Below are 15,193 nucleotides of genomic sequence, written 5' to 3' on the forward strand. Positions count from 1 at the left end.
ATAACATGTGGGTCCTTACCTTGGGATGCTCCTGCTTCAGTAACCCCCTCTTTGGTACTGTCAAAGCCATGAGATGTAATTTGAGTTTCTGAGAGTCCAAGTCCAGATGGTAATGAATGCTTCAAATCCTTGGTAACATTTAAATAAAAGGAAAAAAACTTGGTAAAAGATTTCATAGCACATAAAATTTCAGAATTGTGCCTTTTACTACATTTTATGCTATTTTTCTCTTTCTACACATTATCTCCTTAAACTGCCGTGGCATTCTGTGGTGATCGAATACAGCAAGAATGCTACTTAGGAGATACAGTGTATGCCACATGTGGTACGCCTTTACGCTGGTCACAGTTTAGGATGTCAGGACACACAAGTTTGCAGAGATGGGAAAGAGGGTAAAGCAGGATGTACCTTGGCTAAGACCCTTGCAGAAGAGGAGGCGGGAGACTAGGCCGCTACCATCACATTACTGTCAAAGCAGGGAGGCCAGCAACCAACAAAGGGCCGATGCAGCTAATGTCTCACTGAGAGATAGAGGAGCAGGAAAGAGAAGAAGGCCAGATCAAGTAGGAAGTTTAGTCCTAACTGAATTAAAAAGTAGGCTCTAAATAGGAGATGTGCTTGGTTTGGTGAAAGAACTACTTTAAGAATATAAACTTGGGACATATATAAGAACAGCTTAAAAGAATCTGAAGCTAAAGGCAAGACCAATCATAAACTGCATACCATTCTATCTCAAGTAAGGCCAGCCTAAAGGTAGAGACATAGACACCACCCTCCCCCACCCCATGAAATTCAGGAATAATTAAAATTAAAACTTGTGATGAAAACCTGCTGCATGCTTTGTATGAGAGCAAAGAGAACATCTGATATGCACAAGTCAGTGGTAAACACACAACAGAGTCTCAGTAACTCTGTCAACTCTGCTACCAGAGGAGAAATACGTTAAGTGATATCTGTAGCAACAACATGATTTGAAGACAGCATTTTGAACGCTTGCCTGGAAACCCTCCTACCTTCAGTGTCCATTATGCTTTCTTGCTCAACTCAAGTTTCTGCATGTTACCACTACTATCAATGTGGAGCTTGGCCGTATACACAGAGGGCCAAGTGTTTGCTACAAATCCATTGTGAGAGCTGTAACCATTTCCTGAGATCTCTTCTATGGAGGAATCTTCTCTGGCGACTAAGCATAAATGTGTGCCTTTTTCTACTTTGGGATCCCCTCTGGAGGGATCCTTAGGACTCTACTGAGTACCCAGGTCTAAAACCTACAGAATGGCTATACCATAATGTCCTTAGTGTAATCCTAAGTATTTAACGAAATACAAGGTTTAAAATGTAGTTTTCTTTTAGAGGCAGGATTTTGCTAGTCTACCTCATGTTGGCTTTAACTCTGCAGCATTTCTACTTCAGCCTCTTGCGTGCTGGAACTATACCCACATCACTAAATCTGGCTTAGCATACACGACTTAATTCAACACATGGCAATTAAAGCCATTTCCACCCAGGGATATCCTTGGTCTTTAATACTGCTTATGATTGTCCTTTCTTTTATACTCTGCTAACCCATTTTTAATAACTGAAATAAGTCATTTTTAAGATTTCTCCCAGACCTAACTCTTCCTATGTATCAACTGACTTCCTACTGGCTTTCATAGCATTGTAGACTGGATGCAAACCTAAATGTTTACTTTACTGTAAGAAGTGACTGTGTGCTTTATTATTAAGGCATCTTTGCTTAGTTCTGAAAAACTTTATTCTACCTATTCAACCTTAAATCTTATAACTTTCTAGCTAGATTAGCTACTAGAGATTTATCACAAAAATACATCAAATGGAGGAAGCATGTCTGAGAACAGCTTCTTCTATAGTCCTCAACCCTGGCATTTCACCAGACTGGCGTCTTCACTGCTATTAGAGCAAGGTGTGTCTCAAGTGACTTGTTACTAATAGTGACTGAAATGAAAGCATTCATCAACTTCAGTGGGAAAAATATTTACATTGTGGTAAGGTTGAAGTCATCTCTGAATTACAATATGCTTTCTAGACTGAGAGATGAGTTTCAGAAAGGAAACAGGACTGCTTAGCACTTTGGTTATCAGGAAAGAATTAGTTCTGATACCAAGTGGATTCATTACTTTAAAAAAACCCATAGCATTGATCAGTTTGTCATAACGCTGTGACATGTGCACTGGAGTCAGGTCAGACAAACCTCAGCAGGGAACCTGGCTTAGTTACTTATGACCATGTGGTCCCAGGCAGCTTCTCTAATTTGCTGAGTTTCTTTATTATGAAAGGGAGATAACTGAGGGTTAATAATTCTTACTTCACAGATAGCACACAAAGAGAGTGAAGGACAATACCCTCTCATATTAACTTATAAACAGAACTCTGTTGAATGTTTAAAGTTGGATCAACAGAAGATTACATGTTTCACATAATTTAGATTGAGTGATCTCTACCCTATGAATGGTAGACAGAAGAAGACACCGAAGTCATTAGTGTATCTCCTTATCATCTCCAAACATGGAATTACAGGCACTCATCCTTGACCCACCGTTAAGTAATATATTTAACAATGCATCTCAATTATATTAGGGCATGCCTGCATTTTAAAACAACCATATAATTAACTTCTAATATTCACTGCTCTAAAGAACACATCTACAAAGAGCTTTAAGTCTGAGAGCTTCAAGTTTTAAAATGTTACACACTAAATGGGTGCAGTGGCAGATGCCTGCTAAACACAGCTACTGGGAAGTAAAAATAGGGTACAGTGAGCCCAGTCTGATGGCAAGAACCCACCTCAAAAATAAAGATAATAACAAAGGTAATATTATATAAAGTAATAACAAATAAAAGTAAACTAAATTTAAAAAGTAAAAATAAAAGAATATAAAATGCTAATATATGTAACAGAAAATGCCTATGAATACAAAAATACAGGAAAGGCAGCCTGTAAAGGGTAGGAGTATGTTTAATACTAAAAATAAGAACTGTATACAGAACAAACAAAAAGAGAGGAAGAGGCCAGCAGACAGACTGTAAATTTTATTAATAGTAACTTAATTCAATAGTGACAGAGACACTGTCATAAACACTCTTCTGAAAAGAGATGGAAAGATGAAGTGGTCTTGTCCTTACAGACGATCTTTGAAGATACTCCCAACCAGAAACCTCTAGACTCCTAAGAATATTGCTCTAGACGAGTGTAAGGCACACAAGCCCCTGCTGTATATACATCAAGTCCAAACCAAACAAATACAGAAATCATGCCTCTTGTGTAGCAAAAGAAAAATATGGGTCTTTGGTCTCCACCGGTTTCTTACAGCACCAGATTTCCAGTTAAAGTCACCTCCGGAGGGGCGAGGGGCGAGGGGCGAGGGGCTCTGAATGCCCTCCACAGTGACTACTTACTGAAAACAAAGGGATGCCAAGTGCCCCTCACCACTAGTGTTGGGACAGAAGCCAAGACCTGTATACATGAGACAAAAATCTTCTGCCACTGAGCTATACCCTCCGTACATGTTTGAGAAATCCTTTCTTTATAGTTTACTTTACCCTGCAATATACGATTAAAATGTAAGTTTTCAGAACTCACGTTTTATTTAAATTTCTGCTGTTTTAACTTAACAACCTCATTTAATTTGATCGTCATCCTGCTTTATGCTTTTCATTTCCAGGTTCCCTATATCTTTCCAAGGATGTCATCGCACATAAGTCATGACAACGTTTAGACATGTACCTAAGTGAAGATAAGCTCTCCTGAGGGAAAATAAGAGGACTTGAAAGTCTAAGTACATTCAAATGTCACTGACCCTTAATCTGCACTATCATCTTGATAGGACTCAGAGTTAGCATAGAAATAAGCCCCAGGCCATGTCTTCCAGGGTAATCCTGAGGTAATCCTGTGGCGTCACTTCATCGGCCTACCTAGCTCTGTATGAAGAGGGGAGCAAGCTGAGCTGCTTAGAGAGCTGCTGCCATGACTTCTCTGTGCTGATGGACTGTGAGCCAGCATAAACGCCGGCCTGACGTGGGGCACGTCATCTCAGAGAGAAGAGCTAGTTCAGTAGGGTACCGATCGCACAGGACCTGGGGCAGCTGAACTTACCCGAGAGAGCACCAGCCACCTGGCCATTCTCTTAAAGAGAGTGCTCTGGACAGTCTCAAGTAGCACAGTGGGTGCTGCATGTGAGGTGAAGTAGGAAAGGACTAAACAGAAATGGTAGAGATCTCAGACTGTGGACACCTTTAAGTGACACAGATGCCATTGGTAATAAAATGGATGGCCTCCAGTCAACAGTGTGAGTACCTCATGGTGGCCAGGGTTCCTTGACTCAGAAAGCAGCAATGTTTCAGGAACCAGAGCTCTTGCCATTATGTGAAAAAAGTGCAACATCTGAATGAAGTGGTATAAAATTCTGAAAAGAGACAGCAGCTTGATGGTACAAAATAATTCAGGTCTGAGATGGACAACTCATTAGATAATACTCAGGAGTCTGAGTGTGTCAACCTGAGGGTGTTATATTTCCTAAGTAATATAATATACCCTCAGTGTGTACAAAATTTTGAAATGTGCCTTCTTCGTATACTGTCAGTTTTCAGGTTTTTTGGTGTTCACTTATAAGGTACTACATACCTTAATAACTCACTGAATGTAAGTGACTATATTCAGTCCTATATTTTACAAGGTAAGCTCCAGAAATAATTTGTTTACAACTCAATACCAAATCCCCACTTCACATTTTTAAGTTACTGATATTCAATTCAAACTTAAAATAGCTTAAGTTTCAACTCTACTGAAGCTATAGGTCAATATTGAAGTCTTTAATACATTTAAAAATAATTTTCGGGCTAGAGAGATGGCTCAGTGGTTAAGAGCACTGACTGATCTTCCCGAGGTCCTGAGTTCAAATCCCAGCAACCACATGGTGGCTCACACCCATCTGTAATGGGATCCGATGCCCTCTTCTGGTGTGTGTGAAGACAGCTACAGTGTACTCACATATAATAAATAAATAAATCTTTAAAAAATAAAAATAAATAAAAATAATTTTCAATTAGCCTAAAGCAAATATATTGCCTTAAAAACTTCAAATAGGTGTCTTATGCATTTTAGTACTTTTTAAATGATACAAAATCAGAGTATTAGATTTTACAAAGTCATAAAAGAGTGCTCATTCAAACCCTGGGAACTTCTCTTTGTTTTGCATAATTTGATACTAGTTAAAAAAAAAGAATGCAAAATTTTAGAGGTGTGTGTGTGTGTGTATCTGTGTGTGTGTGTGTATCTGTGTGTGTGTGTATCTGTGTGTGTGTGTGTGTGTGTGTGTGTGTGTGTGTCTGTGTGTCTGTGGGCTGCTGACATGGGTACTGGGATCCAGGCTCAAGTCCTTGCTCCAGAGCTGCAAGAGCTCTTAACTGCTGAGCCATCTCTTCAATCCCAAAATGAAATTTAAAACCTAAATTCAATTTAGAACTTGGCATAACAATTTTCTTTTGAATAACAATGTGCTGTTTCACAAAGCATTCAATAAATGTTTTAAGACAGACACTTAAGGATGTGGAGGACACCGATACACATGAGAAGAACTGCAGAAGAATTCATTGTCCCTCCTTGTTCTGGCTAGAAGGGAAGAGATCTCAATCAGCATAGTCTGCAAGGGTCCTCCAGGGATTTACACTCTGCAGCAGCCCCTGCTCCTGTGCTTACACCGTGCTGCTTTCCACCTGTCTATATTAAATAGTCTGGTGTCATCAATGGTTCTACTTTCTCTAGCAGAGTCTAGGTCTTACCTCTCTTCTCTTGGTGACTATTCTTGTTTTCCTTGTCTCTTGTCCTGTCAGCCCTGCAACGGAATCTTTACACTGTGGTGAGAAACAACTTTCTTTGCCCTCCTCCCCTCCACCCTCCTGCCTTTTTTCTGCAGGGTCTGGCTACAGAAGTTGCTAAGAAGCCCAGGCTCCCTTCTAACTCACAACCCTTCTGCCTTTGCCTCCCCAGTATTAGGATTTAAGGTGTGTACCACCATGTTGAGCTCAGGTACAACGTTCTAAAATGGGAATCTGGTAACCCATTTTTAACCCATTTTTACACTGTTTATGTGGCTCCACTGCCTTTTACATAAGCTAGTTCCTTAATAAATATTGCTCTAAGATTTTTCAGGGTCTACTTATCTCTCTAGTGTCACATACACTTTAGGCCTCCACCTCCAACACTAAAATTCATAACTGTCTGCCTCTCTCTCTCTCTCTCTCTCTCTCTCTCTCTCTCACACACACACACACACACACACACACACACACACACACACACACACACTTTGGCAGGTGAGTTGTAGATAACATGGTCTTTATCCCCCTTTAGACCCTCTGCAGGTACTTTGAGGGAAGTAGTCCTCATTCTTCTTCATCTGTCTAGTTTATCTTTTAGCTCTCAGTGTGGTCACACAACTCCTCAGGTACTATTTCCTCCTACCACATATCAGCAAGCTTTATTTGACCAAGTCTATCATTTTCCCAAACATTTATTTAAAGAAACAAAAACCCAAAAAACCCAAAGACTGTTTATACACAAAAGCAAACAACAGCCCAAGCAGCACAGGTAAGGATGCAAAACGAAGTCAATCTAAAAATGGACTACCTCTCCCCTACCCCAGGTCTAGAAGTCTTATTTCTAGGCAACCTCTAACAAAACTAAATGTTCGTTCATAAAACATTTATGAAATATAAGCCTTTATTACACACCAAGCCTTTTTGCCAGGATTGGAAATATGGAAATGAATGAAAATTCTTGCCCTTGACTGAAATTACAGCCAAGTCACAAAGGCTTCAGGAACAGCTCCGCAGTGCTAGCAACTCTGCCTGAGCACCCAGGCTCCCCTGCCTGTCGTAAAACAAAGTGGTGAGACACAAAGGTCTCTAACGAGTTCCTGCTCAACCAGTGCTCTGTAATTTAAGTCCTAATGACTGTGGATTATAACTACCTAACTTTAATAGGAAGTTTTGATAGTGTGCTATATGCATGCACTTTCTAAAGCGTTCAGAGCTGGGAAACATCTAAACTATGCACTTCTGTTTTGGACATTCCACAGGAAAAGTCCATTTCCACTGTACCTAATGAAGTAATTCCCTAACCTGATAAGTACAGCTGAACTGACAAGGAGCTTCAACCATGTGTATTTGTTTGCTTCTCTTTATCTCAAGCAACAACTTGCAATATCTAGTTACTATTTAAGAAACAAGGTAACAGCAGCCATCGTATTCCATTTCCACTGTTTTGGGTCAGTCTTATGTCCTCCAGTCTGGTCGTGGACTTACTGTGTAGCAGAGAATGACCCCGAGCCTCTGGCCTCTGGCCCCTAAGCAGAGGATGAGTGGGTTTATACCACTTCACCAAGCTGCTCTTTAGCAATTGTTAAAGCAGCCATTGTAAACAATATACAGCTCGAAACTGCAGAGTAACCTGACATCTGTGAAGTTTAAACTTTAAAGAACAAAAATTGTTGTACTTAGAAAATAACAGTATCTTTGCGGAGGGGTAGAGGAGGCCCAAGGTAGTAAGCTCACTGTCTCACTCTTCTCTAGAGGTGTGTGTACAGGAGCAAGGACGGCAGTGCTGGTGCAGTTCTAGGATGAGCGCGCTCGTTATAACCTCTACAGAAACACGAATGTGGAGGATGGCCTCTCAGAACAAAATAGTCTGAACTGAGAAACCAAAATACAAACTGGAACAGTTTTTTGTCTCATTGCTTGTGCCACAGTGCCACCAGCTGGCCAACCGAATCATTGCAACTCAGTAATTTCTGAGTTCCTGTGAGACTAATTTTAGAGACTGTATGGCTGGTTTTGTATGTCAACCTGATACAAGCTAGAGTTATCACAGAGAAAGAAGCCTCAGTTGAGGAAATGTCTCCATCAGATCCAGTTTTAAGGTATTTTCTCAATTAGTGATCAGTGAGGGAGGACCCGGCCCACTGTGGGTGGTGCCATCCCTGGGTCCTGGGTTCTATAAGGCAGGCAGGATGCGTGAGCCAGGGGAAGCAAGCCAGTAAGCAGCACCCTCCACGGCCTCTGCATCAGCTCCTGCCTCCAGGTTCCTGCCCTGTATGAGTTCCAGTCCTGACTTCCTTTGGTGATGAACAGCAATGTGGAAGTGTAAGCTGAATAAACCCTTTCTTTCCTCCCCAACTTGCTTCTTGGTCATGGTGTTTCATTGCAGCAATAGACACCCTGACAAAGACAGTGACTATCATGCCAAGGCAAGAAAAAAGGTACTACAAGATTCTAAATGAACACCCATAAAGGAAGAAGTATGTATGTATCTCTGAAATCTGCTCAGGGATCCAGCCCCATGAGACTGTTTTGCTGTTCTATAAACATCTATAGTCTAACACCAGTTGATGCATTTCACCCTTTCTTTCTAAAATTTCACTTTTATTAAAAGATTTGAGGTTAAACACAATTTCCTGTTGATTAACTTGAAAAACGAAACAAGAAAGCAACTAACATTTAGGTTAGCGTATGCCTAATAGATCGTGAGTATAAATACATTGGAAACTGTCAAAAGATGCCTGGAAATATTGTTTCCACTCTTGAGGAAAGGCAGCGAACTAAGGTTAATTTTAAATAAAGCATATCAAATATGTAAGAGATTCACGACACACTAAAGAGTGGACAGCAGCAAGCATTATGGTGTGAGCTTCTTTATGGGAGAAGGTAGGATCCACACTCCCATTCTTTTTCTATGATTTTGAGGTTTTTGACGAAAGTTTGAAGAAACTTTCACTACAAAAATGAGATCATACATACTTCCCTTTCTGTATCTGACTTACCTTACTTGGCATAGACAGATACCTTCCCGGTTAGCCCATGCTATAACAGAAGACAAGACTCTTCACTCATTCTCATAGTCATATCCTCCCTCACCATCTCTCCCTTGGTGTTGAGACCAAGTATCACGGTGCAGCCTAGACTGGACTAGGACTAAAGTCTCAAGAATATTTACCACCATGCTCACTCATGGTTTCCTTGGTTTAATGACAGATGGTATTCTTGTGTGTGTGTGTGTGTGTGTGTGTGTGTGTGTGTGTGTGTGTGTGTGTGCGCATGTGTGTTTGTGTACAGAACTATGTGTATGTGTATTTGTTTTCTGTACCTAGTCAACCTAACAAACACCTGGGTTGTTTCTATAGCTTGTCTACTAGAAATAACACTGTGAAATAACTAGAAATAACAACTTTTGTTTTATTTATTATACTCCCTGAGATGAAACTGTTTCTTTTCTACTTCAACTATCTGTTTTCAGTTTTTAAAGGAATTTCTATACTGTTTTTAAAATAGCTGTTTACCTCCACTGGTTCATTTATTTAACTGTTTGGGAAGGATTAGGAGTGTGGCCTTCTGAAGAAGTGTCACTGGGGGTGGGCTCTGCAATTTCCCAATATTCTGCAGCATTCCCAGTTAGATCCTTCTGCTCAGCTGCTGTCCAGCACCATGCCTGCCTGCCTGCCGTCACATTCCTTTCCACTCTGAAGCCCAATAAACCTTCTGTGGGTTGCCCTGCTCTTGGTATCTTAGTGCAGCAACAGAAAAGCAACTAAAACATCCACAGTTATGTTTAAAGATTCTCCCTAATGCCCATATGAATGAATATAAATTTCTACAAATTACTCAGAAAAAGGTTCACACCTAATTAAAACACTGGCACTATAGAAAAGTCATTTCACAAAAGACAATACCCACACGGTGGTTCAACTGTTCAATGTCATTAATCATCAGAGAAACGGATAATAGGTTATCACTCAACCTCTATAAGAACAGCTAAGATGGAATTAATTATACGTCAAATATGAGGAACTATCTAAGATGCTGAAAACTAGAACTCTCAATCGCTCACTGCTAGTGAAACTGTCAACGTCTGTGTACACTGTACACTTCTGCTCCTTCAGAAGTTGACTGTGTACAACAAACATCTGTACAGACGTGGGAGAGGCAATTTTATTCATAATGGATAAGGACTAGACATATCCTAACATTCACTGACCAAAAACAGATTACAAACAGAAAAGTATCATTTAAAAACCAAAACGTGCTACAAACAACAATACAAGTGAGCCGCAGATGTTTGGTGAAAGTGAGTTCACAAAGTCCCAACTGTACAACCCCACTTATAATCAAAGGGGCAGTAAAAAGCAGCCCACTGACGAGACATGCTTGCACATCTTGTATTTGGGGACTGAGAAAGGGGGTCACAAATTTGAAGACAGCCTAGGCTACATAGGCTACATACCCTGTCTCAAAACATCAAACCAACTAACCAGACACAAATAAATAAATATATATATAAATAAATAATCAGTCAATCAATCAATCTAGACAGGTTACATTAGTGGCGCCCCTCCCAGAAAGGGGGAGCATACTGCCTAGCAATGAGGGACTGGTCCGAGTTCCCGGGAACTCTGAATCTTTATTCAGTGGTGCTTTCCTGGAGCTATCTATACACTTCACACTGGAGCGTTTCCCCTCTGTACGAGCCAGACTCCAATAACAACAAGTTTTAAGGAAAAAGAACAGGCTGTGGTGACTTTTCCAACCTAACTTCGATTTTTTATTTTACTTTTGCACTGAGGACGTTGACCACACTCCACCACTGAGGTTACTCCTGCCATGCTTTGAATATAGTGCGTGTTCACTGAATACAGGTCTGCTGCTTCCATTAGGTATTTCTGTTGTTTCTGCTGAGACAGAATCGTACTACTCTGTAGCCCATAACTTACTATGTAAATAAGCTACCCTAGAACTTGCAGCAATCCCCCTGCGTCTGCTCCCAATGCTGAGATGGTTCACCTTCAGACAGGCTTTGAGGGCATCAATCCTCCTGCAGTAGGCATTCTTTCATTGCTCTATGCCCAGTGCCTTGTGTGATAGATAGCAGCTACTTAATAAATATTCACAGAGTAAATTTGCTAAAGTAGATATCAAAACTTGGAAGAAAAATGATTAAAATGTTGGTACAATGAGTATTTGTGCTAATAGGTATTTATTAGGTAATTGGCAGCAGGTGATGACAGTAACCTGAGTTTCCTTATCATGCAGGTTTATCTTAGAGGTAAAAGATTTCATTATGTGCTCAGAATCTTAAGTCTTCCATCAGTTACCTTATTTTATACTACACATGCTCAGAAACCAAATTAAAGTACTTGCCAAGTAAAATAAATAATTAGTGTACATGTGGTCTGTGCCTAGTAAAATTTATGCTGCCATTTATGCTGTAATGTTAAAGTGAGGCTTCTGAGAGGCAAGAACGGCTTTCTCATGAGACTGATTCTCTCAAGAACATGTTGTTATACACTATTTAGCAATTCTGTCTTCTCTCCCTTCCACATGCACTCCAAGTTAGCACTCACAAACACCCTCTCCCCATGTGATGTTATCTGTCAGGTTACAGGACAGCACAATCCTGAATTTCCCTGCCTCTAGAACTGTGGATTAGTTAAGCCTCTTTTCTTTATAAACTATTCACTCCCAAGTATTCTGTCCTGGCAGTGGAAAATACTAAGATAAACCTCAGGCTTGAAGACTACCACAGAGTCTATCTAAAACAGTAGTTCCCAACCAGCATGAGTGTCTCTCCAGCCTTACAGATGCTGAGCGATGAAGAGGAAGCTGCTCGGTAGAGAACGAAGCTGCCGCTGGCGCCTACAAAGACAGCCCCACAACTGACAGTGAGCTGACACCAACTCAGAGTCCTGAACTAAAATACCACAAAAGGACAAAAGATTTCATTCTTAAGTAGGACACAGAAACATATGGGAACTACAAAATAATTTAAAACTTTCAACCTTTCATGAAAACACACACACACACACACACACACACACACACACACACACACACACAGAGCTAGGCATGCTGCTGTGTACATTTAATTCCAGAATTCAGGAGTTCCAGGCCAGCCAGGGCTACACAATGACATTCTATCTAAGCAAGCAAACAAATAGCATAACAAAACAAAACTAACCTTTTAAGACCACAGAAACCATATTAGGTAAAGTTGTACACTTGTATCAAATGTCATTAGAAGAATGTTTCATCTCAGAAATACAAAGTATCACTATCATTTCTGACTTTCAGGCACATTACTCATCTTACTCACTATTAATATCCTAATAAAAGTAAATAGTTTTTGGAAATGCTATCAAGGTTACACTGTTAGAAATGACAGAGCTGAAATTTGAACCCAAATTATTTCCAGTCTCATACGGTTTTCTTAGAATGCATTAAACTGAACTTGGACGCAGAGCAAAGTTAATTTCACCAGGCTAAGGTTGTCTCGCAGTGGTAGAGAGACACTATGCTTACCACAGTCATTTCAGTTTCTTTCTGAGTTAACTGTGCCACTTTCAGACGCTAACAGCTTTGGTGGTTCTAATGAGACATGTCCCACACAGGCTCATGTATTTGAACACTTGGTCCCCAGTTGATGGCACTGTTTGAGGAGGTTATGGAACCTTTGAGGCAGAGCCTGGGGACAAGCTTTGAGGGCTTACAGCCTCACCACACCTCCTGTTCTAAATTACACTTCCTATGTGTGGACAGAAATTTGATCAGCCAGCTTCCTGCTCCGACCTCTCGCCAGGACTGCCCATCCACTGCGGAACCACAGCCAAAATAATCTCTCTTCCATGAGCCCCTTCTGGTCATGGTACTTTATCACAGCAACCCAAAACAACAAATGACAGCAAAATCAAAACCAGCCTCCTAGAAATTATGTGCTTTTTAAAAAAGCAGTTAGATGGTGCTATATTTTTAAAGGACATATTGATATTTATAAATAATATTTTAAAAGTAAAATACTATGAAAGTTATGAAAGTAAAATAAAAACTATATAAAATTATATGCCAAAACTGCAAGATACATTTGTCATTCTGGTTAATGACATAAATTTTTAGGGTTTTTCTGTAGGTTCTCTATTAGTGAGCTAATAGCAAAGCTTATAGCACAAGAGCTCAACCCTGACAAATCAGTGCCACAGCCTATCCAATATTCCTCATGATAACCTCAGATTATTAGCGAAATTTGCCATGATTTTTGCATTAACAGAAAGTAAAGTGTTCTTACCCTATTATAGCCATGTTCGTGGGCATCACCAACTTCCCCATTACTAGTTACTGGAATTTCCGCTGCAGAATTTTTGGGAGATTCTTCAGCCATGGCAGACACCTAAATTAAAAAAAAAATTTTTTTTTTAAAGAGAAGAGAAAAATCTATACTAATGCAAAACTATAAAAGGCACATTTTAAGACTTATTCATATACACTTACTGTCTACTAATCTTTTTATAACTTGATATATTATCCACATATTATTTCATATATATTCAACATGATGGCAATACAACAAAATAAATGTATGTGGATGCTTTCTTCGCACTCACTCTAAATTCCTTGATTTACAGAAAAGTTACAGGTGAAAAATGAGAGGGGCATCCTCCCTGCCTCTTAGAATATGGTAGGTCACCACTCATAATAGAAGAAATACTTCATAAAGTCATGCGTGGTGTATAACTTATACAAAGAGAGTTCACTTGCCCTACTTAATGGACTTCAAACTGAGCTATCTACAGAAAAACTTTTCCTAATATAACAAAAGTTTTAAATATGTGAACCAGAAGAACAAAAGTTTTATCCTCTGGGTGATGGTTCAAAAAGCAAAGCAGTAGTTAAAAACATACTCCTTAATTTCATAACCATATGAAGTACAATTTTTCAGAGATTAAACAATAACAGAACATCAATTATTACTGTTAAAGCAGTTGTACTTCAACAATGATTTTAAGGTTGACAAATTAATATGAGAATTTTATACAAAGAATCTTAAATTATTTAAAAATCACCAACTTTAAATTTTTGAAACCTTCAAAGTAAACCAAGCTATTCAACTTTCCACTGAGAACTGATGACCATCTTTCTCCCCACTGTTTCTTAGTCACTGATGTCTTTAAAAGTGTTACTTATCCCTTATATTTTAACATGGATAGCCACTAAAATAATGACCATGGGATAAGTATTTGTCAGGGACAGACAGTACATTCCAATGGACATGTGTTTTAATGCAGACACCTGAGTCTAGCTTCTCTCTCACTTACACTGTGGTTACCAAAACCATAATGAACAACTAATTATAACTGTGTGTATACATGTACAGTTAACCTACAGACCTAAATCAAAAATGCAACTAAGAAACTTATTAGCAAGACTCTGGATTTGATCATTAACACCGGAAAAAGAAAATCACTGAATATTCTCTGAAAGTTTTTTTAAAAAGAGATTTCAAAAACGAAAACAAAAAAAACCTTCTGGCCTTAGCTGGTTGTTGTTGGTGGTATACCTTTAGTCCCAGCACTTGGGAGGCAGAGACATGTGGATCTCTGAGTTCTAAGGCCAGCCTGGTCTACAAAGCAAGTTCCAGGACTGCCAGGGCTACACAGATACCCTGTCTTGAAAAAGCAAACAAACAAACAAACAAAAACCCCTACTGAGCTCTCAACTGCATGAGTCCTGTTTTCTAAGACATCCATCTAAACAAGCTTCCTCTCCTATCCTCAGTTGTCTAGTTGAGTGGAAATCGCTAACCCAACCTGAACGGGAGGGAAACTCCATGAAAATAGTCTTGAGGAGCTAGCTGCCTCTTTCTACCTAGAACCAGCTCATCATTTCTCTCATCTCTCACCAAAGACAATGGCCCCTCCCGAATATCTGCTCGGCCCTTCCCCCATATGTGCACACCGGCATCAATCATCTACAGGTGACTCCTGCCTATTAGAGCACAGATGGCCCTGAGCAACAGATACCAATCCAATGGTAGAATAACCCAGCACCAGACTCTAATGTTGTCTGACCCCTTACACAGCAGGGAAAGGATTCCTCTATGCTTTGCTTATCAAATGACCTTCCTGGCAACCCAACATTCACAGATGTCACCCTAAGGTCTAAACTTCCTGCTGTCTCCCACGTTGTGGCAGCATAGTCTCCTTTCCCCAACTGCCTTGAGCAGAACTACTCAGAGACAATGGCACTTATACTCTAACTGTCCTTTGAAGTGTGCATCTGGAAACATGACTGGTATGACCGTGGTATGACTCAGGCCTAGGATCCACTCATTACCACAGCTACCAGAAACAGTGTG

The 15,193-nt window shown here is 39.9% G+C and overlaps 1 protein-coding gene across 18 annotated transcripts in view; it reads right to left on the reverse strand.

Annotated features, from left to right (window-relative positions):
* The window catches only part of Arfip1 (ADP-ribosylation factor interacting protein 1), an 82,603-nt gene that overhangs the window by 38,838 nt on the left and 28,572 nt on the right, over window positions 1–15,193 (reverse strand). For 16 of the 18 annotated variants that reach the window (XM_006232545.5, XM_006232539.5, XM_039103009.2 and 13 more), the window contains 2 exons: window positions 13,127–13,228; window positions 20–128 (listed from right to left, as the gene is read on the reverse strand). In XM_006232545.5, the coding sequence (XP_006232607.1) occupies window positions 20–128; window positions 13,127–13,219 (202 nt within the window). In that variant the 5' untranslated portion in view covers window positions 13,220–13,228. Of the gene's footprint in view, window positions 1–19; window positions 129–5,799; window positions 5,848–13,126; window positions 13,229–15,193 lie in introns of those variants that run through there. The other 2 variants (XM_063282438.1, XM_039103012.1) reach the window with 2 other exon arrangements.

Source organism: Rattus norvegicus, chromosome 2, assembly GCF_036323735.1.
Source record: "Rattus norvegicus strain BN/NHsdMcwi chromosome 2, GRCr8, whole genome shotgun sequence".
Classification (NCBI taxonomy): domain Eukaryota; kingdom Metazoa; phylum Chordata; class Mammalia; order Rodentia; family Muridae; genus Rattus; species Rattus norvegicus.